Below are 26,040 nucleotides of genomic sequence, written 5' to 3'. Positions count from 1 at the left end.
AAACATATTCCACAAGTAAGTCTGCCAACTCAGTAAGTCTTTTTCATTGTTTATTTTTTATATATCTACTGATCCCATTGTTTAAAATGAACATGTGCATTAAAAATCCAGCAATCCCACTGCTGGGCATACACACTGAGGAAACCAGAAGGGAAAGAGACATGTGTACCCCAATGTTCATCGCAGCACTGTTTATAATAGCCAGGACATGGAAGCAACCTAGATGCCCATCAGCAGATGAATGGATAAGAAAGCTGTGGTACATATACACAATGGAGTATTACTCAGCCATTAAAAAGAATACATTTAAATCAGTTCTAATGAGATGGATGAAACTGGAACCTATTATACAGAGTGAAGTAAGCCAGAAAGAAAAACACCAATACAGTATACTAACACATATATATGGAATTTAGAAAGATGGTAACAATAACCCTGTACAAGACAGCAAAAGAGACACGGATGTATAGATCAGTCTTATGGACTCTGTGGGAGAGGGAGAGGGTGGGGAGATTTGGGAGAATGGCATTGAAACATGTATAATATCATGTATGAAACGAGTCGTCAGTCCAGGTTCGATGCATGATACTGGATGCTTGGGGCTGGTGCACTGGGACGACCCAGAGGGAGGGTATGGGGAGGGAGGAGGGAGGAGGGTTCAGGATGGGGAGCAGGGGTATACCTGTGGCAGATTCATTTCGATATTTGGCAAAACTAATACAATATTGTAAAGTTTAAAAATAAAATAAAATTTTAAAAAAATCACTGAAACAACTTTTCACAACTGTTTTACAAAACCTTTACTCAGGGCTTTATAAGCGGAAGGACAGAAACATACACGTACAACCATCGTCCTTTTCCTTCTTAGATTAACTAGTCTATTCACCTCTTTAATTTCTTAACATAACTGCCTCTTTCTGCAGGGGCATCTAATTACAAACAATTTACTTTTAAGTTTCAACTCCTCTTGCTGCCAACATGAACAGAGTATAAAAATCTACTGTCAAAAAGATAAAAACTTCAAATGAAAAGAACTCATCTCAAACTAAAAATGAATCAACATACTTATTAAGTCATAGTATTACAGAGAAAAGATACGGAATGAATAGAGAAGTATTCAAGTTCATATATTTAATGCTTGATGTCTGAAGACCTGAGCCAAGTTCTAGAGAAATACTGTTAGAGCACAGTCTTAAAAACAGCCAGCAGTGAGACGCATACCTTTAAAGTACTTATCAGATTCTCAATGTTATTCTTGTCAGCTATAACTGCTTCCTCTTCACACAATTTAGTTTCATAGAGTTTGACAAGGGCTTCTGCAGCTTGAGTGTTTTTTAACACCAAGTTGACCGTTTTCAACCTGAAAAAGATAATTAAACAACACCCCTTCTGTTAAGTGTTTATTTCCCCGCAGTACAGCCTTGACGCACCATGAGGCTGGGTGATGCAGTGTGTTCCTCATGCGGCACAAAGACAGTTTTTACTACAAGGTTCACATCCCGCTCAGTCAGTCAGGAAGAGACAGACAAATGCCACACGGTATCACCTATATGTGAAACCTAAAATACGACAGCAAGGAACTCATCTGTGAAACAGAAGCTGACTCACAGGCACAGAGAACAGCCCTGTGGAGGCGGAGGGGGCGCCGGGAGAAGGTGCGGTGGGGGTCTGGGGTCAGCGGATGCAAGCTATGGCTACAGGATGGATGGACACAAGGTCCTATTGTACAACACAGGGAACTGTATTCAACACCCTGTAATGAACTATAATGGAAAGGGATACAGACAATATATCTACGTATAACAGTCACTTTGCTGTATAGCAGAAATTAACACAGCCTTGTAAATCAACTATATTTCAATAAAAATTTTTTTAAAAGATTAACATCCCACTAACTATCTAATCAGAGAAGGCAATGGCACCCCACTCCAGTACTCTTGCCTGGAAAATCCCATGGATGGAGGAGCCTGGTAGGCTGCAGTCCATGGGGTTGCTAAGAGTCGGACACGACTGAGCGACTTCACTTTCACTTTTCACTTTCATGCATTGGAGAAGGAAATGGCAACCCACTCCAGTGTTCTTGCCTGGAGAATCCCAGGGACGGAGAGCCCGGTGGGCTGCCGTCAATGGGGTTGCACAGAGTCAGACACAACTGAAGCAACTTAGCAGCAGTAGCAGCAACAATCTAATAGAATCCACACCATGCCCCCAAGTTGTCTTCAGCAGAAGATTCCAACAGAAGAGGGGCTTCTTTCAAAGCTACTTTAGACCAAGACTGGAAGGTAAGTTCAACAGACCGTAACAGCTGAGCTACCAAAACTACAGGGAACATGTGGGAAGATCATTAATGCTTTTGTCTCTGATGCTCATTCCCTTTCAGCATGAAGCAGCATCATAAATCCACAGAAATATTTAGCGTATTTGTTACTAAGAAAAAAAATTTGAGGGATTTTGCTGGTGGTACAGGGGGTAAGAACCCACCTGCCATTGCAGGGGATATGGGCTTGATCCCTGGTCCAGGAAAATGTGGAGCCACTAAGCTCCTGAGCCACAACTAGCGATGGCCACGGGCCTGGAATCTGTGCTCCACAGCAAGAGAAGCCACCACAGTGAGAAACCCACACACCACAACAAAGAGTAGCCTCCACTGGCTGAACTAGAGAAAGCCCATGTGCAGAAAGCAAATCCACGCGTGCACGCAAAGTCGCTTCAGTCGTGTCTGACTCTTTACGACCTGATGGACCATAGTCCATCAGGCTCCTTTGTCCATAGGATTCTCCAGGCAAGAACACTGGAGTGGGTTGCCATGCCCTCCTCCAGGGGATCTTCCCAACCCAGGAATCAAACCCACATCTCTTATGTCTCCTGCATTGGCAGGCGGGTTCTTTACCACTAGCACCAACTGACACAGCTAAAAATAAAAATAATTGAAGAAAAGAAAATAATTTTTTATATTCTTAAAAATTAACATTTTTAGCCTAAACAGCATCTGTATATAAATGGCAGCTATATGAAGTCAGCTTAGATGATTTCTATCAAGGCAGTGGTTCCATACTTCTCTATGTAGGTGGACGACATGGAATAGACATGGTTCATGCTCTGGACAACCACGCTGAGCTCAGACCGCAAGGCGGGCGTGGAGGCAGAGGCAGGCGCCTGACTGAAAAAGTCTTCACATTTACTTGTGATCGTGGCCAAATCATCTTTAAGTCGCTCCAGTTCTTTCTTTAGTTTCTACACGACAAAGAACAAACCATAAGGATTAGACAGGGCCTCTTTCTTCAAACACTTTAAAAACACACATTTCCCATTATTACTCTTGAGGTAAATACATATTCTTTTTTTAAACTGCACCACAGTTGATTTACAATGTCATGCTCATTTACGCTGTACATCAAAGTGATTCAGTCACACACATATATACATCCTTTTTTCCTATTCTTTTCCATTACGGTTTATCACAGGATGTGGGAGGCAGTTCCCTGTGCTGTACAGCAGGCCCCTGCTGTTTATCCAGTGTATTCATCCTACAGCTTGCATTTGCTAATCCAGCACTCCCACTCCATCCCCCGCCGGGCAACCACAAGTCCATTCTCTGTGTCTGAGTCTGTATCTATTTCATAGATAAGTTCATCTGAGTCCTATTTTGGATCCCACACATAAGCAATATCATATGGTGTCTTTCTTTCTCCTTCTGACTTACTTCACCTAGTATGATCGTCTCTAGCTGCAAAACATTTACGTATTTTTATTTTTTCTTTACCAAAGAAACGAAGCCGAGGCAGTCTACTTTTACCACCAGTCATTCCCTCACCGCACAGCGCTCGGGCCCAAACACCTAGTTTAGGGCCTGTGCGTCAGCACGTGCCCGACGGAGAGGCCCTGCAGCCTCCACGTAAACGGCGAGGACGCAGTGCTCCGCGTTCACCCAGTGCGAGGCAGAGCTGAACCACGGAGCCTCGTCTGCCGTCAGCCGTGAGCACAGTCAGAGTGCACAAGGTGGCCCCGGCACAGCGCGCGTGAGGGGTCGCAGGGTCAGCGGCGAAGGTCGCGAGACCCCATCTGCGCTGACCTCGGCCCACGCACTCGCAGCCTCACCTCCTGCTCCGAGATCCTGAACACGCTCTCATGCAGGTCGTCTCTCTCCAGCGGGGTGCGGATCTGTCTGATGAGACGGTCCTCACAGCTCTCTAGCCGAAGCCTGAGGTTTCGAACTTCAGAGATGTAGAGGTTGTAAGCCGATTCCTCTTGCTCCTCTGTGAGAGTAAACATGATGTTTAGAAAATTCCTCATTTTCTGTCGTTTGGACGTTCTTGCTCATGAATTAATAAGGCAATTTTACCATTACTGAGACATAGCTAGTCAGACTAATGTTACCAGTTATCACCACAAACCCACACCAAGGATATAAACCTTGAAACTGTGGACCTTACAATTTACAAAGACTTAAATACAACTTCCCTAATGCCACTTAAAGTACCAACATCTGACTTAAGATGTCTGAGGAAAGTAATACATTGGTTTGTTTTGTTTTCACAAAAATGTGAAATATATTAGTAGCAGATTAGTTATAAGAATAATGTTTTAAAAAAATTAGAGTATTACTACTAAAGTGTTTTTGGTCTCTAAGTTTTATGGACGTCAAGAATTTGGAATAAAATTTATATTTAACAAACATTAACAGGACAAAATCTTTTCCTTCAACCCCTATATAAAATCCAGGTTTGGTTACAGGAAACCTCTCCCCTTTGCTTTCAATTTTGCTGTGAATCTAAAACTTCTCTTAAAAAAAATATTCTTTAAAAAAATCCAAGTTTGACATATGAAAAAGTAATTGAAACTTGTCTGAAACTAAAATATCATTCTGAACATTACACTGCAAACTAGAGAAAATGGTTAAAAGTAGATGCATTAAGAATTCACTGTCATACAACTTGGTTGGCAGCTTTTTACTACTTAATTATTTGGGAAAAAATGAATTCCTTCTTGAATCTTCCTACCTCGAACATCCATCTGATGCTTTAGTAACTGTCTCTACCTATCACAGGTTGAGTGACATAATATACCTAAGACTGAGAGTCCCAGTGATAATAGAAAACAGCCTGGACTAAACACCCATGAGGAGAAAAGGCAAGGGCTCCCACGCTTTACCTCTTTCTGCAGATTTAAGGAGTTCTTGATAATACTGCTTGCACACATTAACCTCCTTTTCCAGTTGTGTTATATCTGAGCCTGAAAATATTTGGGATTCCTGGCTATCTTCAAGAAAATCTTCAAAACGGGACTGCAGATTACTCAGAACTTGCTGATGTTCACCAGGCAACATGGTCTTTATCTAAAGAAGACCAATGATCCATTATAGTATTAAGGGTGAAATTTCAATAGGACTGATCTCAAGTGGTTCTTATGGGACATGAGTTTATATTAAATAATCATAATAGAAAATCATTGGAAATTAATTTTTTCTTCATTCACAACTTTAGGTTTTAAAAGACAAGGGAAAACAAGACTACAGAATTTCATAGATGAATGAAACTATACCCATGTCTGTATGCCCAAACACTATATACTATGCCTCCCAATGAAAACAGAAACACTGAATGAAGTATGGGATTTTCAGATCCCCCAATTCTTAGAAAGTACCTCATATAAAACAGGCATGTAGCAGATATTCAGTGAGTAAATGAATTTTATCATGGATTTGCTGGACCTCATCTGACTCAAGGGATAACACAAAGGCCACTCTTCATGACAAGAGCCTGCATCTTGGGACAGGTTGGGTGGACGTGCAGATCTGCACTTACTGAAGCCACATTGCTCGCTCGGATTCTGTCAATTTCATTGATGAGATGGTGCCAGGAGACCACACTCTTCATGTTTATGTGAGACTCGTGCCAAAGGGTCAGGACATTCTGATATTGCTGCTCAATTCTGAAACACAAGGAAGAAACTCAGATTCAGCCCTTCCATTCCCCACCAACATGTGTGACGGTTTCTTTCTGTGTTTGAGACATATCTCAAGTTTACTAGCTCGAGGTCCTTCTGATCCAGTGCTGTTACTGTTCAGTTGCTAAGTCTTATCTGACTCTTTGCAACCTCATGGACTGCAGCATGCCAGGCTTTCCTGTCCTTCACTATCTCTGGGAGTTTGCTCAAACTCATATTCTATTAGCCTTGCCAAAGCATTGATTGTTTCTTTTACCTTCAGAAACCCCCAAAGCCAGCCCTACATCTGGAACTAAAGCACACAAACCTGTTTGCAAGGTCAACCGCCTCTTTGTTTGGAGGAGGGACGGTGAAGCACACAGAAGGGACCATGGCCTCATTCCCAGTGGGGCTGATGACCTTCCACTTAGCGCGATGAGAGTTGTTTGCCAAAACGCATTCATCGTCTTTGAAAATGGTTATCTGGTTTTAAAAGAAGAACAGAACAACCAGATGTGGTCACTGCGGTATTTGTCTCTTTCCACACCCAATCTTGGGTATTTTTTTTGTCTTTTTAAAGTGGGAAACTTTACCACTAGTGAGCAATATGACCTTGTTTTTTAGATATATGAATAATGCCAGAAACAGGTCTGTTTCTAGGAGTTAAAGTACCTCAATTTGTCTGTAGTCACAGATGGCTTTGATCGGAAGAGAAGTTTTGAGTGGACAGTCAGCATTTCTGGGCTTCAACTGAACGATTGTTTTTGCTCTCCCCATCAGGCTCGCCACTGTACTTTTATACTGCAGAAGCTCTTCTTTCTCTTCCTGAGGAATAAATCAGAAGGCTTTTAGAAGCAAACAGTGTGTACTCTCTGTTCTTTTAGGGCTGTGCACAAATGCAGCTTCCCCAGCAGAGTCTTCCGTCTGAACCGTCAGCCCCTCGCCGCCCACTCTCCCCCTGTGTTGTCTGGTTGCTTTCTTTCCTCCTTCACATTTACCAGTACCTAACAGACTACATGTATTGTGCTGTACTAATTTATCATGTTTATTGCATCCCCCCCTGGCAGGGTTCTTGTCTGCTGTGTTCAGTCCCAGCACTAAAAATAGTGTCTAGGGTCTAGAAATACTGACAAGTCTTTATGGAATAAATGACTAAACACACATACTCACACACAAAGCACAGTGAGAGCATTTTAAAATACTAAGGCAATCACATCAAACAACACTCTTGCTGTGTGCCAAAAAGAAAAAAATGCTAAAACTCAACGTTTAAGTGGTTGAGTGAGGCGGAAACACCAAGAGTACCAATAAAATGCGAAGCTCCATGCACAGAAACGCAACCAGGCACGCATCCAGCCCCACTACGTGTCGCTGACGAAGCAGGGGGTCTTCCTGCTCATACCATGGACTCCTGAACGAGGTCCTCCAGTTTGTGGATGCTGCTGGACCTGTCACAGCTGTACTTCCGCTGGATGGCATCTTTTAGATTCCTCAAGTAATCTGTGGCTTCTTTGGCATCATTGAAAAACTAGCAAAAGATGAAAACTGGCAGTTAAAAGTGTACGAAACGCCAGCAAAGCCCCCAGGTGTCAGGTTTGAGTACCAGAGTCCTGTGTGTACCCCTCCTACGTGGGCACAGAAGGAGCCGCAAGACTTCTTCTCCAGAGCCCTTCCCTTAACCAAACACCAACTCCTGAACTTGGATGATGATGAGCGAATGCTAAGTGTCCAGAGTTTATGTCTCCAGAGAACAAACCTGTGGATGCCCAGGGGGAGGAGAGGTGGGAGAAGGAAGGACTAGGACTCTGGGGTTAGCGGATGCAAACTATCAAACACAGGGGGGATAAACACCAAGGTCCTACTGGTATAGCAGAGGGAACTGTATTCAGTATCCTGTGATAAACCACAATGGCAAAGAATATGAAAAATAATACAGCTATATAACAAAGTGTATGTCTATATTGTGGTCGTGGCCCTATATTACTTTGACTGAACATCTATTTCACTTTAGAACATCTATAAACACTTAAACAGTTGTTAAACGAAAGTGAAAGTCAGTCATGTCTGACTCCTTGCGACCCCATGTTCTATAGCCTGGCAGGCTCTTCTCTCCATGGAATTCTCCAGGCTAGGATACTGAAGTGGGTAGCCTTTCCCTTCTCCAAGGGATCTGCCCCACACAAGGATTGAACCTAGGTCTCCCGCATTGTAGGCAGATTCTATACCAGCTGAGCCAGGGAAGCCCAAGAAAACTGGAGTGGGTAGCCTGTCCCTTCTCCAGTGGATCGTCCTGATCCAGGAATCAAACCAGAGTCTCCTGCATTGCAGGCGGACTCTACCAGCTGAGCTACCAGGGAAGCCCAAACAGTTGTTAAGCGGGAATGAAATTGCAAGAATATTTTAAAACTTCTGAAGAATAGGAAAAAAGCTCCCCCTAGTAAAATTGTTCCTCAAAAAGACAAGCATGGACAAAGTTAAGATTTTCTGACATTTTAAGTGGTTTTTAAAGTATTTCTTCTTTACTAAAATGCTTCCATTTATCCTAAAGGACATATAACCCTTCTATCCTAAAATGAAGACATTTTGGTTTCTTTCCGCTGCAGTCAGACATACACGCATCCCAACATTACACCATGGAAATGGTTCCTGTAACTCAGCTGAAATTGCAGTACCACCCGCCGACACGGTGACCGTTCCATACCTCGAAATAAGCGCTGTTCTCCTTCACATGCTGTTCCACACACTGGCAGAGCTGCAGGATCCAGCTCCACTGCGTCTGCATTGCCGCGCGGTAAGCCTGCCAGGGAAAACACAGTCACCACTGCCGTCTGCACAGCAAGACACACCCAGGCTTCTCAGGGTTAAAAGACGGCGGTCTACACAGGTGATGAGATGCCTTTAACAGAGACTTGAGAAGCAGGGACGTGAACTGTCCCGCTAAGCTAAACATCCCCACTTGCACAAAGCCAGTCCTAAAACTTTAAACATACATTTTTCTTTTAAAAAATTTTTTTAATATAAATGTATTTATTTTAATTGGAGACTAATTACTTTACAAAATTGTATTGGTTTTGCCATACATTGACATGAATCCATCATGGGGATACATGTGTTCCCCATCCTGAACCATCCTCCCACCTCCCTCCCCATCCCATCCACCTGGGTCATCCCAGTGCACCAGCCCTGAGTACCCTGTCTCATGCATCCAACCTGGACTGGCGATTTGTTTCACATATGATAATTTACATGTTTCAATGCCATTCTCCCACCCTCGCCCTCTCCCACAGAGTCCAAAAGACTGTTCTATACATCTGTGTCTCTTTTCCTGTCTCGCATACATTTTTCAATCAGTCCAATTTCTTTCAAATTTTCAGTTTCTTGACTCGTTTTTCTTGTCACATATATGAAAAGTGCTAACTCTGGGGCTGTTTTTCCAGGCAGACTTCTTTAACACTTGAGATGGATGCAAGCTATCCAACACTCTCCTGTGTGGAATCCTCAGATACACCCCCTTCACTCAATTTTCCTCTGTCTGTTTTCTGAATTTTTGTATTATTGGATAATAAAATCCCCCTTCTGACATCAAAGTACATGGTGTGTAGTTTTTGTCCTGTTTTTGCTTCCAAAACTAGTCTTGAAGCTCTTGGCAGGAGTGGGGCTGATCTGTTTTATCGGGACTGTTTGGGAAGGGTGGAGAAGCTTATGTAATTCTTTATCAGTATAATTATGGGATAATATCAGAGATAATACTAGGAAGTTTTATTTCAAATGTTTTTTACTTGAATCTTTATTCAGTACAAGGTGCCTCTTTCATGAGAGCAAAAATACTGTAGGAAAGGCACCTACTTACACGGAAACAGGAAACACCCTTTCCTATTTAAGGTGCAGTTCCCTGGCTTCCAGAAGAGGGCGGCCTAGCTGCTCTAACGACTGTCTTACATAAGACGGTCCCTCCTGGAGAAACAGGCCGCTGAGCTCGGTCCAGGCAGCTTTCTGGATGGAACGTACAAGGCAACCGTGGAAATCTGGCAACACTTCCTGATCACGTTACGTGCTCCCTCCAATTAAGCTACTTAGAGTAAATTGGCTATAAAATACACATTGTGCATTGTTAAATTATTAGCTTCTTTTCCTCATAAAATACAAAATAGTGTTGATAATTAACTACTATCCATCGCCTACAATACATTAGATGGGCCTGAAGAACCATAAAGATGACTAAGGCTTAATTTTATCCTTCCACATCCTTAGTTAATTAGACTAACAGCTCTACCTAAAGGTAATCAGGTTCACATCCACTTCATCCACGCCCATCAAAAGTCTCAACCTATAATCGCACTTCTAGCAGCCGTCACTTCTCTATTTTAAGGAATACCCCACCTTCAGTTGACCATAGTATAAAAGTATATCCAGACCCATCATGATTCTAATCTCCTTTCCCTAGTGCTCCCCTCCAACCCCCCCACCCCCCGCCCCACTCTTCTAGGTCCTTAACATTTCTATGTAGCATTGCCTGGGGATGAAAACCACATTTTTACATGAAAGAAGGGCAACTGTAACATTCCCCAGACCTCCAGATGAGGTCTAGAATTTCATGAATCTTTTGTGTCATGACAACTTATTTTAGGGAACAAAGATTCTCAGATCCCTTTCCTCAACCACACATCCCATTGTAAGCACAGTTTCATTTTTCTTCCTCTGGAAATATACAACTGTCCACATTTGATACTTCTCCTCTCTTCCATAACCTCCAGCACATTTAGAAAGTCACTAACTCTAGCAGATCCCAGGCCTAAAAACTAAACACCCCCCACCCCACCTGCACCTCACGGGCAGCCTGATAAACTCCAGGTCAGCCCTCCCCTTCTGGGTCTGAAATGTGTGTTACACCCTGAGGACGTTCCTGTCAGAGCCAGATCATGGACAGGATTAGTAAATGAAATAATAATAATAACTAGGACTTCTTGAGAACCTACTATGTATCAAGAACTGAACTAAGCTAACAGTACACTTTTGTCCTCCTCACACAACTCTACAGTTAGGAGCAACTTCCCCCATTTTAGGTAAGTGAACGGGACCCAGCAAGGTTACAACCGCATGCAACATCACGTGGTCGGGAAGAAACTAACGTCAAAGCCTGACAAGACAAGGTCCTTCAGAGTTACTGTCCTGCATCTCTATGGCCACAGGGGTTGACACCAATGGGTGGCACGCTTCACGCAGAGCAGAAGGCACATCACTATGATTTGTCAGAAGTGTTATTTTTGAGCCAGGTTGTAGTAAAAGTTTGATAGTTTGCATTTTTCTATTTATCCACAAACAATAAAAGAATCTGAAAGGTAACATTCGAATATCCATATTACACTTTCTGACTCACCTCAATGGTTAACCGGGCTGGGTGATTTTCCAGAAGCAGCCGCTCCGCTATCTCTTGAACTGACTTAATAGTTTCTTCCTTTTGATCAAGTTCTCTCATCAATTCCTAATTGAAATAAATACGTTAGGAAATGATAAAACCTGAGAGGCACTGGTAACATTCAGCCACAGAAGCTGCACTCACAGCGTGGTAATCTCTCTTCCGGGCTATGTTGGTGTTTCTTTCACTCCAGTCGTAAGCAACTTCCTCCTCTTCTTTTTCATTCAACCAAATAAGTTCATTCGTTGCACGAGTTACAAAATTGTGGAGTGTGTCAAGGTGCCGCTCCTGATTCCTGGATGTATTCTTTATAAGGAGAATCATGGTAAGAATCATGTCTTTGCCATATAAAGGGAAGGGAAAGTTAAAAAAAACTTACCAAGAGTTTTGCATACTGATTCTCTAATCTGTGTAACTTTTCTGCGTAAGTTAGTTTAAGAGGTGCCGTCATCTGGATCTATAACATGGGATAAAAAGACAGCAGGTTAGGAATCTTAAGAAATTCTGATTCACTGGCAATCTATCTTTTATCCTGTGACAACAGGGTCTTAACAGAAAGAGCACAGCAGAAGCTGGGATGAAATATATACATACAGACTTTAAATTCACATACCTCACTGATCTTAGCTTCTTTAAGGCTAGATTCAAATTCTTCAATAGCTCGGTGGACATTTTTATGATTTTCTAAGTGGCTTTCAACACTTGGCAAATCTGATCCCCATTCAGTGCGGTCCAGCTGCACCTTTAAATAGGAAGATATGAGGTTTAAAAAAAAAAAAAAACTGGTAGCAATAAGGCCTGAAACTTAGGTAAGAGTAAATATTTTTACCTGCATCTCATCCACCCAATTCAAAAGGTCCTGAACAAATTTCATGTTGATTTCCTCTTCTGTTAAATTCTGGTCCAGCAGAGATGACTTGAGAAGGGGCTTTCGGATCTGCATCAGCTTCAGAGTCTGCAGGGAGCTTGTCTCCCCTCCTGAGCCGAAACTTGGAACTAACCCTGATGGGAAGCCAGGCGTATAGGCAGGAGTGACAGACGGGGTCAGGCGGGAAGTCAGCCCTGACGACAGGCCCGAGGTCACGCTAGACGGGGTCAGGGAAGGTGTGAGACCCTGCGTCAGCCCTGAGTTCATGCTGGGGTTTAAGGTCTGTGCAAATCCTGCGTTTAAACTCTGAGAGATTCCTGATATCATGAGCTTCGTCTGCTCCGTCGTCAGCACGCGGCCTTTGCTGTACACTGAGGAACATTCGTTCCGCAAGGCCATGATGTCATCGCGCAGTTTTGCAACCCTGAAAAGAAAATCAAAATGCGTAAGCTATAATGTGAGAGGTATTGTTCACAAAGGCTGACCCCTAAAACTAGGGACTCTAGTTACCAAAATGATCAATATTGGCTCATCAGCCATAACAAAGGCATCACACTAGTGCAAGATGTTAATAACAGGGGAAGAGGCTTTGAAGGGGTGTTATGGGAACTCTAGACTGTCCACGCAATTTTTTATAAACCTAAGTTGCTCAAATAAATAAAGTCTATTTTAAAATGTCATTATAGTCACACTGATAAAAATTTACATCACGATTTTTTCACTCAATGTTGTACTATAAGTATTCTATATTATCATATGATCTTTACAACTGTAATTTATAATGAACTCAATTACAACACTATCATAGTATATGCTCATTCTCCTATTATTTGACACACAGGATTCCAAATTTTTGACACGGACACTTTTTTTCCTATATTTATTTAGATAAGTTCTATATTTAGAATTATTATAGATGCCTAAAAGCAGAATTACTCATTTGAAGCATCATTCATAGTTTTTGCCTTATACATATATATCATATATTTAGATATTTACATAATATATATTATATACAACCAGAAATGTTCCATTCCTATCCCCAAATCCACTTCTCAGAGACACAGATTTTTATATACATATTTTCCCAATATTTTGTTATGAGCATTTTCATAAGATAAACACAAAACTGATAAGTTGACTTAAAAGATTATTTTCTCATTATTGTCCCTTTTTCAAATATCACACATGAATATTTCAACTGCAGGTTAGTTACTACAGTATTAAATACTACATGTATCTAAAATTTTTTTCTCTTATTTATCTTTGAAGAACAAAACCTACTAAACACACCGAAATATGACACAATTAATGTGACACACATTGTCAACAAAAAAGAGCTTAGGGAACACTTCATAAAATCGCCACCCTCTACGTCCTTAATGAGGGGCCACGGAACAGTCAGCGAGGAGGACAAGGCTGACTAGGAAGCTCTCTTACCTCTGCACCAACTGGTCTGCCTGGTAGTACTTTCCATCAATAAGAATCTGTACATCAATGACATGCTGGCGTAAAAGGTTCTCACATTCAAGGATATATCCGGCAATCTCTGCTTCATTCTGAAACTGCAGCCCGGATTCCAATCTTTTAGAATCCTATATTTTAAAACAATTCAGTATTAATTCTACATTAATTAACTAATTAAACAAATTGCAAATCTAGCCTCAGGGACTTCCCTGGTGGTGGGCCAGGAGTTAGGACTCGGCGTGTCCACTGTAGGGGGCATGGGTTGGATCTGCGGTCAGGGAACTAGACCCCGAACGCCATGAAAGTGAAAGCGTTAGTCGCTCAGTCATGTCTGACTCTTTGGCACCCCATGGACTGTAGCCCATCAGGCTCCTCTATCCAAGGAATTCTCCAGGCAAGAATACTGGAGCGGGGTGCCATTCCCTTCTCCAGGAGATCTCCCCAACCCAGTGATTGAACTCATGTCTCCTACACTGCAGGCAGATTCTTTACCGTCTGAGCCACCTGGGAAGCGTAGAAGATTTTATTTCATCTGAATGTACCGACCCCTCTACAGCAATTCCAGCAGCTCCTGAAATGAACTTACAGACTGGAGAGCATTTCGGGCAAGCAACAGTTTGTCTTCACAGATGACACTGCCCCTCTGAACTCGGTTAGCAATCTGCTGCAACATCTCCAACCTAAAAGAAGAAACAAAATAAACTCTTTCCTTCTGAAGTCAGAGAGCTAGCCACCCCTGAAAAACGAGGCCCACCAAAAGAAAAACCACAACCCCACATCAAGGACTCCATACCTGTGTCCATCAAAGGATTCATTGCCAAAGCTAATACAGGAGTTGATCAGGGTTGGACCACAATGAACCGAGAGGAAATTCTCATTTGAGTCAAGACTAGTCCGAGTGCTAGTCGTGTTACTAAACACAGAATCACTGCTCCGGTAACTGTAACTACTGCTGTGCATTTTTATCTCGCAATGATGTTTTTTCTTCCACCATTAAAAGTAGACTAGAAAGTACACAGTCTGCAGAAAGTGCTACTTCTAATGGTGAAAAGAGGCGACTGGCTGTTACAGCTTTTAATGGCTCCTTAAATATGCCCCAACATGCATATTCAACACGCAGCAAATAATACGCTGATAACTATTCAAAAGAATCCCGCCTAGAGCCATGGGTTTGCTAGCTACGGTCTGCCTTTTGTAGCCTACACTAAAGCCCTACATGTACAGACAAGGCAGGCTGATGGGGCGTCACTGGACAAGACTTGCCAAATATTTTCACCAAGAATCATTCACTTGCCACCAACTCAAAAACAACTCTGATGCTTCACAGAAGCCAAAGAACAATCAGGTCACTCTGGCAATACCAATCATCAGCTAAAAGAACACAAACAGCCAATCAGAGCCTCATCCTAGCATTTTGGAAAAACCAGCTCTGTACTGAACAACACAGGGTTAGAAAACTGGTACGTACAAACACCTACAAACAAAGGAATTTGACAAGAAGCAAAGCATCTTTCCTTTTTAACCAGCACAGCATTTGTCGATTAGGTTACATTAACTGGAAAATTGTCCAGTTACCTTTTCCCCACCACAGGAACCACTCCCAGGAATGTTATGTCTACTCTCACTAAAGTTACTTTTTATTTTTAAAAGCCAAAGTGCTAAGAAGAGTATCAGTGTGATGCTTGGAGATTTAATTTGTCTGTGCTTGTTTTTCCTTTCTACAGGTTATTACCTGGCCTAAGATCATTGGCTCTTTCTCATTTGCCTTTTACATACTCCCATGCCACAGAGCTATTATTTTGCAATACAGAGTTAATGCCAAAAAACTTGTTGCTTCAAGAAAAATGAAGGCATTGAATCAGCCATGCTAAATATTTTCCTATCCCCAACACTGCAAAGCCAAATTGCTGCTTCCCCAACTAGAGGCAGACACTGTCCTTTTTAGGAGGGAATTTGAGAGTGTCATGTCAAATATAGTTAGTAAACAGAAAAGCACAAAATAATAATAGTAGCCAGCACCTAACATTTCTGAAGCAATTGTTAGGTGCCAGGAAATTAACTAATCACTTTATAGACATACTCAGAACCACCAAATGTGGTTCCTACTATTACATCCTATTTACAAATGAGGAAACTGAAGTTTAGAGAGGATAGTCAATCTAAGATTACATGGCATGAACACTGAGCTAATAATTCATCCAGGATTGACTGGCTCCTAGACCTTGAACTCTTAACCACAGCATTCTTTTATTTACATAAATTAAAATCCAGCTGCTATTCTGACAACTAAAATCAACTCTGCCCCCTTTCTCTGGCACCTTTTCTATCCTTTCATCAGATTAGAAGCTGAGCATTTCATTTGAACCACCCAGAATTATCTCCTCCCTACAAGGTCCATCCTAGGTATTTTGCACTTGTTCTGGTTCAAAAGGATCCAGTTATGTAGACATAATACTCTGCTTTAACAAGCGTGTCATCAATGATGTCATAAAGGCCTGACAAATCAGACCCACCCTCGGATCTTCAATGCATTAGTTCACACTTCTTCCACGTGGAAGTTAGGAGTGGGTGCAGAGAACATCAGTATATTGAGGGCCTCCGGGTAGCAGAGCCGGTGTTGTGGGCAGTACAAGGAACCACAAACACAGGAATCTGTCTGCATGCTCACTCTGTGGAACTGGCAGTCCTCATTCAAGCAATCGCAGAGAAATGTATACATTACAACCGAGATGAGTCTATGAAGGAGGACCACATGGAACAGGAGGGTCAACCCCAAAACACCTGAACCAGCCTGGGAGACTTCAGAAAGTTTCTGGAGGAAATCATACGGGAGCTGAGATCAGAGGAAGACCAGGAGTAAGGAGAGGACAAACCAGACAACCCAGCCACAGGAAAAGACAGTGCCAGATCTCACAAACGCGGAGGCTGGGAAACGGGCAGGCCAGCGCTCCTGAGAGGCGGCCGGCGTGGCTCGCCGAGGACCAGAAGGCCAGCCTTGGGGACTCGGACCATGAGCCCCACGCAGCACAGCTCAGGCTGGAACGGAAGGACCATCCAACAAACCCCTCCTGAGGACCTAGGCGACCTTCCGGGGCGCCTGGTGAGGCAGGAGAGAAAGGAGGAAGCTGAGGGATGGTTTCGGGCCCACAGACAGGGTGGGACTGAACCAGCGATCACAAGTCCTCCGGGCGCTGCCTCACTGCCCTTCTTTAAACAGAGGGTTCACTGCCCACAGAGAGGGCCGTAGCCCAAAACATACCAAGAAACAAGGTAAGCTCACGGTTAACCTATGTTATGTATGGATGAGCTTCTGGTGACTTAAAAGCTGGAGAAATTCTCACGGGTCCTCCTGACTAAGTCTGTAACCGCCATATGAGATGCAACTGCACACACCAACCCAGGCCCCCTCCAGCATTACTTCCCTGATTCCTTCCTCAAACCTCTTGGAAGAGTTTCTAGATAACAAAATGGGAGAATCAGAAAGACTTAGCCAAGGTCACGCAAACAAGCAAATGGAAAAGGCTAATGTTGGTCCAGGGTGGCATGTCTCCAAAGCTTAAGCTGTTTGCGCACCACAAGCGGACCCCCTCACTGGACACCCCGGGCAGAGAACGCCCCCAACCTTTCAACTTCGGGACGAAGAGCCTTCTCCCTCTCCAGCATGGCGATGATGAGCTTTCCCCATTCCTTTTCTATGTCGTTTGGGTGATAACCTTGAAGGAGTTTGATGCGTCCAAACTCTATCCAAATCTAGAGAAAACAGCACAAAAAGGTGATGTGAAGCAAAGACATTAAAAATCACGCTTCTTAAATCAAGACAGACTATTTATAAAGATTACATTTGATACCATATGCTATCACTTACAGATGGACTCTAAAAGATGACACAAAAAAGCTAATCTACGAAACGGAATCCCCGACACAGAGAACAAACTTGTGGTTGACAAGGGGGAGGGGTTGGAGAGGGGGGAAGGGAAGGACTGAGTTTGGGATTAGCAGATACAAAGAACATTATACAGAGAATGGACAAACAGCAAGGTCCTACGGTACAGCCCAGTAAATACATATATAACTGAGGTATATAACTGAGTTACCATGCTGAGGAGCAGAAATTGACACACTATAATCAACTACATCAATAAAATTTTTTAAAAGGAGACATTTGCCAATTCAAAGGAAATTTTTTCTTACCTCTAATAATTTATATAAGCGTTTAATTTTTGATTTTTCTGTCTCCTTTGGTGGAATTTCTGTTTCTTTAAACTGTAAATACTGATTGTAAAGTGCCTAAAATGAAAGGGAAAATAAATGAAGAGCTGAACTTCAAAAATCTGTTTTCATTATCACATAACGTCACGACTTCAAATGCTTTCTATTCTGTCACCTGCCTGGGTGGCGTGGCATGCATACTCAGCTACATCCGACTCTTTGAGACCCCATGGACTGCAGCCCACCAAGCACCTCTGTCTGTGGAATTTTCCAGGCAAGAATACTGGAGTGGGTTTCCATTTCCTACTCCAGGGGATCTTCCTGACCCAGAGATCAAGCTTGCATCTCTTGCATCTCCTGCATTGGCAGGCAGATTCTTTACCACTCTCCCACCCGGGGAGGTATTCCTTCATAAAATAAGACAATCAAGGATGCCAGTTCTGAGCCAGCTGGTAAACAGGATCTAAGGGATCTGAAGAGGATGTAATTAGGGCTGTGAGCCCGATTCAACATATGCTGCCCAGGCATCTGGATAATGAAAACCACAACAGTGTCTGTTAGTTGCTCAGTCGTGTCTGACTCTTTGCGACCCCGGGGACTGTAGCCTGTCAGGCTCCTGTGTCCATGAGAATCTCCAGGCCAGAATCCCGGAATGGGTAGCCTTTCCCTTCTCCAGGGGATCTTCCCGACCCAGGGATCGAACCCGGGTCTCCACACTGCAGGCGGATTCTTTACCAGCTGAGCCACCAGGGAACCACAACTCTACTAAGGATCTCATCATCCAAATAAGAAGACACATCCTTTAAAAGATACACTTTGCAAATGCTGTACTTTAGCTTTTACTTTTTGGAAAAATCATCTGATGCGATTCTCATAAAACGGGGTGGGAAGCATGCTTCTATGTTTCGTGGTCCATCCTTGAAAAACAGAATTCTCATCAGACAGGACTAAAGTTTGCGTTCAATGTCCCATGGCCTAATTAAGCAGATCTTACAGTAAGAAAAGATGCTACTGGTTCCTGCTATTATAAAAGTCTGAGCCATATAATTAAATTACTATCTAATTTATAGATATTAATTTGGGAATCTCTTAAATATATGTATATTATGTTTATTAACAAGGAGCTTCTAAAAATTATGTTGATAAAATAGCTCCACATTTAGTAAGTATACACTGATTATTTCATCCTAATTCATGCTGCTTTAAAACAAGTCCATGAAAATGTTCGAGGAGACATATTTATCTGAAGGATTCCATTTAATGTTTTGCTGATTAAGAAAATTATTCAGTTGGCCAAAAAGTTCCTTTGAGAAAAACCCAAATAAACTCCTTGGCGAACCCAATATTTGGTATTTCCCCATGATGTATTTTTTTCCTATATCCTGTCTTATCCCAGACACCAGCAAGTAATCTGTAGTCAAACTTCTTCAATAATTTAAGCATCTGCACTAATCAGAAGCCAGCATGAATTTACTCAAATGTCTGGACAATGAATCTATTTGAAAATAAGTAGAACTTGAAATCTAAAAGTTGGCTAAACCCAAAGTGCAACATTTTAGGATGTCCATCAGTGAATAAGTACAGAATGCCATCGTGTGCTGATGCTGTTCACAGTAGATGTGGTCACGGAAGGGGGAGGAACGCTTTCCTGCCGGGAGAGGTTACCATCCACACTGGGAGACATCGCACAAAACCGCTTCAGAAAGACCCAAAGGAGCATCACATGGACACGCGCCAAGGAGCCTGGTGCCAAGAACAAACTCCCCGTGGCAGCGTGAGTAAAAGCTGTTCCATAGACATTGTGTACAGATGCATGGACGCAATTGCTCATGTGAACAGGGCCTCTCCTAGATTAGAACCATTCCTGAAATTCCGATCAGGAAAACAGTGTCTACAGTTCAAGGAATTAGACCTTGTTGTTCATATTCACATGAGCCATTGCTTGAAATAAAGTACACTACTCTGCTATGACAAATCCCAAGGTTCAAGAAGAGTCAACTTATTTTCAATGTTTATACAACTACACCATCTTTCAATACCTCTGTGACGTCTCTGACAAAGAGACGGACCCCGTTTCTTAGGCAGTAGCACCTGTTCTACTAAACCAGGAACTCATTTACCCCGGGAGTCGGGTACGTCCTTTCGAATTCGTGGTGAAATACTGAATGTACGTCTTGTACCACAGAAGCCTCTGAGGCCGTTTCTAACGGGATGTGACCACAGGCACATGCCCGGCCACCCCTGCATTGCACAAGCTTCCCACACAGCTCCTGCCCCGGCCACCTGCTAGCTCCAGGTGTCTCCCAGGTTCCAAAAATAACACCACAACGTCATTCCCAGAGACCCTCCCATATTAACTCTCAACAAGGCAAAGTGAAGGGACTATAAATTTAAGATGTTGTTGCTCTGATGTTTTAAGTATTGGTGTCGACTTCCATTTCCTCTGTATAATAGAAGATGGATAAATAAATAATTTGCCTGCTGACTGGTACCTTGCCAAGGGTAATTTTTCTTCAGTTTCTGAAATGATAGAACCATTTCAGCATTTTTTTTAAGGTTTAGGAATAAACTTAACCCTACTTAACTTCTGTAGGGACACAGACCTTGAGTTCTACAGGATTATTAGGAAACGTTCTCTCCGACATAGTGGCCACGTGGTGTCTGATCCACTGGACGAGGTAGTTGACCATATTCTGGTATTCAATCCACTTGACTTCGACATCCTACAAGGAGAAGATGGCAAAGAAGGTCTGTATCTGCAGATGGCAACATTCACGTCTAACATAGCCTGGCCAGAGGTCGTTATGTGGATCTGCGGGTCTTTAAGCCTGACAGAGAGGACCAGTTCAAGGTTTTCTTCATTTCCTCCCAGTCTCAATTCTGTCCACTTAAACAGCTCTAAAAACATGCTATCAACAGTTGACCACTAAGACTCCCCTAAGGAACGCCAACTCTGATCCAAGGATCCAGGCTGACTGAGGTACCTTGTTAAGGCGGCTTCTGAGGCTGCATTGAAATGTAGCAGAAAAAAACGCCATGATCAATTTGGAGTGTTTCCCGGGCAGTCAAGAAAGGGAGTAATGGCCTTCTCTGCCAGCCTAAGTCTACCTGATATCTGAAACTCAGAGAACTACATAAGACACAGGAAACTTGACAGGAATGAAACCTACAGGAAATGTACATGGGGGGAATCATTCAATATTCCTTAAGCAAACTTTTGTTTTTAAATGAAGGAGACTGGAAGACTGTCAACTGTTTTCTTCAATTAAGCATTTGAGGAAGTGCTTATGATGTTCAAAGCACTGTGGTAAGCGCTGTAATAAAAATATACTTTAAGAGATGATCCCTTTTATCAAAGAGTTTTCTGTCTAGACGAGGAGGCAAGAGAGAGTCATAATATAAACAGTTATGCAAAATGAAAAGCAGTACTGAAGAAGTGTTGAAATAACAAAAGTGGGTAGTTTATGCGAGGCATCAAGATAAAAAGTGAGGTGAGCACAGATGTGCCTCAAAAGCATCACCTGAAGGCCTCTTGGGAGAGGCCGTCCCTGGGCGGCTGTGCAGTGAGCAGGAACTGGAGTGGGCGGTGGGAGGGACAGACAGGTGACGCATGGGATGGAGGCACGGACTCTGAGACAGGAACGCCCTGGCCACCACCAAAAGCTCACGTGGGAACTGATGCTGGGAAGAACGGACACATGCAGAGCCATTGGAGGTCAGTACATCTAGACCGCATTGAGCCTTGCAAGCCACATGAAGCCGTGGGAGGTTTCTAAGCTAATATGCCGACAGTGTGCAGAGATGATGGTAGAAGAAAATCAGGGGAGCCGGCAAGGCCACAAGCAAGCTCACATCCTCATCCCGGTGAAGGGGTGGGAGTGAGGAGCTGCGTGCAGGCTGTGGGGAGGAGCCCGGAGCGGCCACAGGCACTTTCTTGGGCAGCTCTAGCCTGAGTCACAGCAGACACCAGAGCGGAGGGTGAGCACGGCAGCAAGTTGCTTGGGGACCAGCCTTCAAGACAGAGCACGCAGGAGGGAAGAGGAACAAGCCTAAACCAGAGCACACGGAGGCGACACAAGAGACCAGAGAGCTCCCAAATCCTCAAGATGAAACAGTAAAGGTGAGTAAAGGTGGCAGCTGAAGGAGCAGGGCGGCCAGGGCGAGAGGGTCCCCCAGGAGCACAGCATGTGTGGGGCGGGGGTCCTGTCCTCCAGAGAAGCACAGCGCTCGTCAGTAGGGCCAGCACGACACGCACGGCGAAAATACACTGCAGGCTTTCGGAAGCACGGGACTAAACCAAGAACCCAGAGCCATGTGTCAGAGATCCTGCCCTGCTACAGAGTCTGGCAAAATCCAATCACCCTCCTCCGGGCCTCACCTTCAAACCAGAACACAACACAGAGCGGCCTTACTTCCTGGGATCATATAAGTCTATAAACTTGAAAGTGATTTTGGAAGTGAGATAGTCTCTACAGAGAGAAGGATAGCAAACTGGGTGGCTGTTAAACAGCAGCACATTAAAAAAGAAAAAAAAAACTCTCAATTGAGTGGTTCCAGTTTTCATTTACAAGTGACATGCAACTCTGAATAACCTACTTTACGAAATGAAATGTTTCTGAGTTATACTTGAATTGTAATGGTGGAATGGTACCATTAAAATACATATAGTATCAATTTATTGAGTAGCCTATTAACTCAAATCCATTAAAAAATATTTGACATTTAAAGACTGTAAATCCATACAACTCGACAATACAAAAACAACTGAATTGGAAAGTGGGCAGAAGCTATAAATAGACATTTCTCCAATGAGAACGTACACATGGTCAATAGGCACGTGAAAAGATGCTCAACATCACTAATTATTAGAGAAATGTAAGTCAAAACCATAATGAGGCATCACCTCACACTGATCAGAACAGACATCATTAAAAAGTCAACAAACAATAAATGCTGGAGAGGGTGCAGAGAGAAGGGAACCCTTTTAGACTGCTGGTGGGAATGTTACAGCCACCATGGAGAACAGTATGGAGGCTCTTCAGAAAACTAAAAATACAATTAGTATATGATCCAGCAATGCTACTCCTGGGCATATACCCAGGCAGAATTCTAATTCAGAAAGAGCCATACACCTCTACACTCATAGCAACACTATTCACAATTGCCACGACATGGAAACAACCTGAATGTTGATCAACAGATGAAAGGATAAAGAAAATGTGTACATATAAACAAAGGAATACTCAGCCATGGAAAAGAAAGAAATAATGCCATCTACAGCAACACGGATGGATCTAGAGATCGTCATACTGAGCGAAGTAAGTCAGACAGGGAAACAGAAATATTGCATGGCACCCCTTATATGTGGAATCTAAAAAGAAATGATACAAAGGAACTTACTTACAAAACAAACAAACTCACGGACTTCGAGGACGAACTTATGATTGCTGGCAGGGGAGGATGGGGAAAGGGATAATTAGGGAGTCCGGGATGGACAGGTACACACTGCTATATTTAAAACGGATAACCAACAAGGACCTACTACATAGCACATGGAACTATGCTCAGTGTTATGTGGCAGCCTGGATGGGAGGGGAGTTTGGGGAAGAATGGATCCCGTTGCTGTTCATGTGAGACTAAAGACAAGAAGTTTTTTTTAAAAAAAAAAGATATGGTACATATATACAATGGAATATTACTTGACCATATAAAAGAATAAAATAATGCCATGTGTAGCAACATGGACAGACCCAGAGGGTATCATACTAAGTGAAGGAAGACGGAGAAAGACAATTACCACACAATATGAATGGTATTGTATCTAAAATATGACACACATGAACTTATCTATGAAACAGACACAGAATCACAAACACAGAGAACACACTGATGGGTGCCAAGCGGGAGAGTGTGGGGGAGGTAGGGACTGGGAGGCTATACCCTATGATAAACTATAATGAAAAAGAATATTCAAAAAAGAATGCAAATACACAGATAACTCAATCACTTTGCTGTACAGCATAAATTAACAGAACATTGTAAATCTACTACACTTCCATTTCTTTTAGGTCATATGAACAAAAAATATGACTGCAAAAAGCACTCTCAGAGAATTCAGTCAACTGTGTTATCAACTTCAGAATGGAAAAATCAATACTCACATTTGCCCCGATGCCTTCACCACCTTCAGGGACTTTGGGAAATGCATCATAGAGAGATGATACGTAAGTTATTACTGACTTTTCATCAGGTGAGGAGACATCCACATCTAAAAGCAGCAACATGAATTATTTCAGAATGCTGATCAATTACTTTAGATCAGACCTTCCAGCCCGTCAACATCTGGTCAAGACAATCACTCACCTTCAGGATCCAGAAGTCTTATAACACCGATTTTTTCTGCTACATAGAAAGCGTGCTCTAAATTTGCAAGGTTGCTTTGAACAGCAACAGTATTCATGTCTATCAGGTCCGGCCTAGGAAAAACATATGCTGTATTAATGAGGCTTCTCACTTGCCAATTCAACATGAAATTTACATGTGTACTTATTGACATAACAACTCCTGCAAATCTTAATACTAAGCGTGTGTTGAAATACAGAGCTTTTCAATCCAATCTTCACCACTGCTCCTGTGAACTAAGAATGCCTCCTGTCATATTGGTAAAGAAAGGATGCTGCAGTCAGCAAGCCGTCTCATTACGGCCGCCTGGACCTTGAGCCCTGAGGGAACTCAGGATGGAAACACCCGAGTTTCAAACCTCCAGCCCAAAGCCATCAAACCATCATCAAACTCACCTCAGGGTGAGAAAGCACGGGATCCTGGCCCCGGGCAGCTGAGGCACAGATCAAAAAAACGAGCTAGAGGAGCTCAGAGTCCTGCACCTTCCCATACACAGAAAAGCACTCAATTCATTATCTTGAGAGATCTTGTTTTCTCTAGTTAATTAATCAGGTAGTCTTCTGATGTTGCGACTACCTGATCTCTGTTGCAAAGCCCCCATGCATCCTGGCCTCCCCGGCCTCTTCAGAGCCATCCCTCAGAGCCGTCTGAGAGGCCGTGTCCTAGGGTTGAGGCTTTAATTTTGTTCACCAGATGTAACTCTCACCTTTTAGATCATTCAGTTTTTCAGTCAATACTCACTTCTCTCAGAAACTTTTGTGAGCCAAAAGCAATTGTGGAAAAATGTAACAACTTTCATGTATAAAATTTCAGCAAAATCCACAAATTGCCCGTGATCAGAACATGTATGAGTATCTGTCGCATTCAATCTATTTAAGCCCCATTACCTCAACAGTATCCTTCTAATCCAACTGGCAGCTTCTCAGTGTTCCTCCCAAGGAGCTCAGGCCCCACACACTGTTACCCTCAGGGTACCACCACGCAGAACACCCTCCCGGTCGCAGCCCCCCTGCACAGGCCTGCCCATCCTGGGAGCAGACATCCAGCCCCACCTCCTCCGGGGCCGTCACTCACCTCCCCAGCCCTCATTTCCCACTTTGGTCCCTGAACTCCACCATGCGTAGTTGCCCAGTCGTGTCCAACTCGTCGCAACCCTATGGACTGTAGCCCACCAGGCTCCCCTGTCCATGGGATTCTCCCGGCAAGAAGACTGGAGGAGGTTGCCATGCTCTCCTCCAGGGGATCTTCCTGACCCATGCATTGAACCCACATCTCCCGCGCTGCAGGTGGATTCTCTACCATCTGAGATGCCGGGAAATCCTACTCCTAAGCCTGTGCCAATTAATCTGGCACCTGGAAGAATCATATACTTCTTTGCCCTTTAAATTTACTGTTCAAAACTGCATCTTGTTTCTCCCAACCGGCTAATTCCAAGATAACAAGAGCCACGTGATTTTAACAGACTTTTGTATCTTATCCTTCTACTGAGATAAACAGTGGCATATATATATTGTAGACACTGAATAAATATCTACAGATAAGGTAAGTAGATTGGTTATTACACAGAATCATAAAAGACTAAAATAAGCACCAGCTTATATCTTCACACACACACACACACACACACACACACACACACACACCCCATGATGCTATAAACCACAAAGATTACTTAAAACCGGCTCTATCGACATAGGATTTTATAAGACTTCCCAAATACTCCTGAATACTAAGTGTAAAACACTGTAGCCAG

At 43.0% G+C, this 26,040-nt stretch overlaps 1 protein-coding gene across 29 annotated transcripts in view; it reads right to left on the bottom strand.

Moving 5' to 3' along the window:
- DST (dystonin) overlaps positions 1-26,040 on the bottom strand; it is a 514,523-nt gene that overhangs the window by 177,259 nt on the left and 311,224 nt on the right. For 28 of the 29 annotated variants that reach the window (XM_024983983.2, XM_024983991.2, XM_024983988.2 and 25 more), the window contains 21 exons: positions 24,249-24,361; positions 24,047-24,153; positions 20,489-20,608; positions 17,868-17,963; positions 17,299-17,426; positions 14,263-14,356; positions 13,650-13,804; positions 12,171-12,633; positions 11,955-12,083; positions 11,721-11,798; positions 11,486-11,647; positions 11,303-11,407; positions 8,627-8,722; positions 7,328-7,453; positions 6,598-6,750; positions 6,254-6,408; positions 5,805-5,931; positions 5,152-5,335; positions 4,099-4,256; positions 3,056-3,234; positions 1,222-1,360 (listed from right to left, as the gene is read on the bottom strand). In XM_024983983.2, coding sequence (XP_024839751.1) covers positions 1,222-1,360; positions 3,056-3,234; positions 4,099-4,256; positions 5,152-5,335; positions 5,805-5,931; positions 6,254-6,408; positions 6,598-6,750; positions 7,328-7,453; positions 8,627-8,722; positions 11,303-11,407; positions 11,486-11,647; positions 11,721-11,798; positions 11,955-12,083; positions 12,171-12,633; positions 13,650-13,804; positions 14,263-14,356; positions 17,299-17,426; positions 17,868-17,963; positions 20,489-20,608; positions 24,047-24,153; positions 24,249-24,361 — 3,067 coding nt within the window. Of the gene's footprint in view, positions 1-1,221; positions 1,361-3,055; positions 3,235-4,098; positions 4,257-5,151; positions 5,336-5,804; positions 5,932-6,253; positions 6,409-6,597; positions 6,751-7,327; positions 7,454-8,626; positions 8,723-11,302; positions 11,408-11,485; positions 11,648-11,720; positions 11,799-11,954; positions 12,084-12,170; positions 12,634-13,649; positions 13,805-14,262; positions 14,357-14,469; positions 14,737-17,298; positions 17,427-17,867; positions 17,964-20,488; positions 20,609-24,046; positions 24,154-24,248; positions 24,362-26,040 lie in introns of those variants that run through there. The other variant, XM_024984008.2, reaches the window with a different exon arrangement.

The sequence above is a fragment of the Bos taurus genome, chromosome 23 (assembly GCF_002263795.3).
Source record: "Bos taurus isolate L1 Dominette 01449 registration number 42190680 breed Hereford chromosome 23, ARS-UCD2.0, whole genome shotgun sequence".
In the NCBI taxonomy this organism is placed as follows: domain Eukaryota; kingdom Metazoa; phylum Chordata; class Mammalia; order Artiodactyla; family Bovidae; genus Bos; species Bos taurus.
Note: the sequence above shows the minus strand (reverse complement) of the source record. Positions and strands in the feature narration are given on the sequence as shown.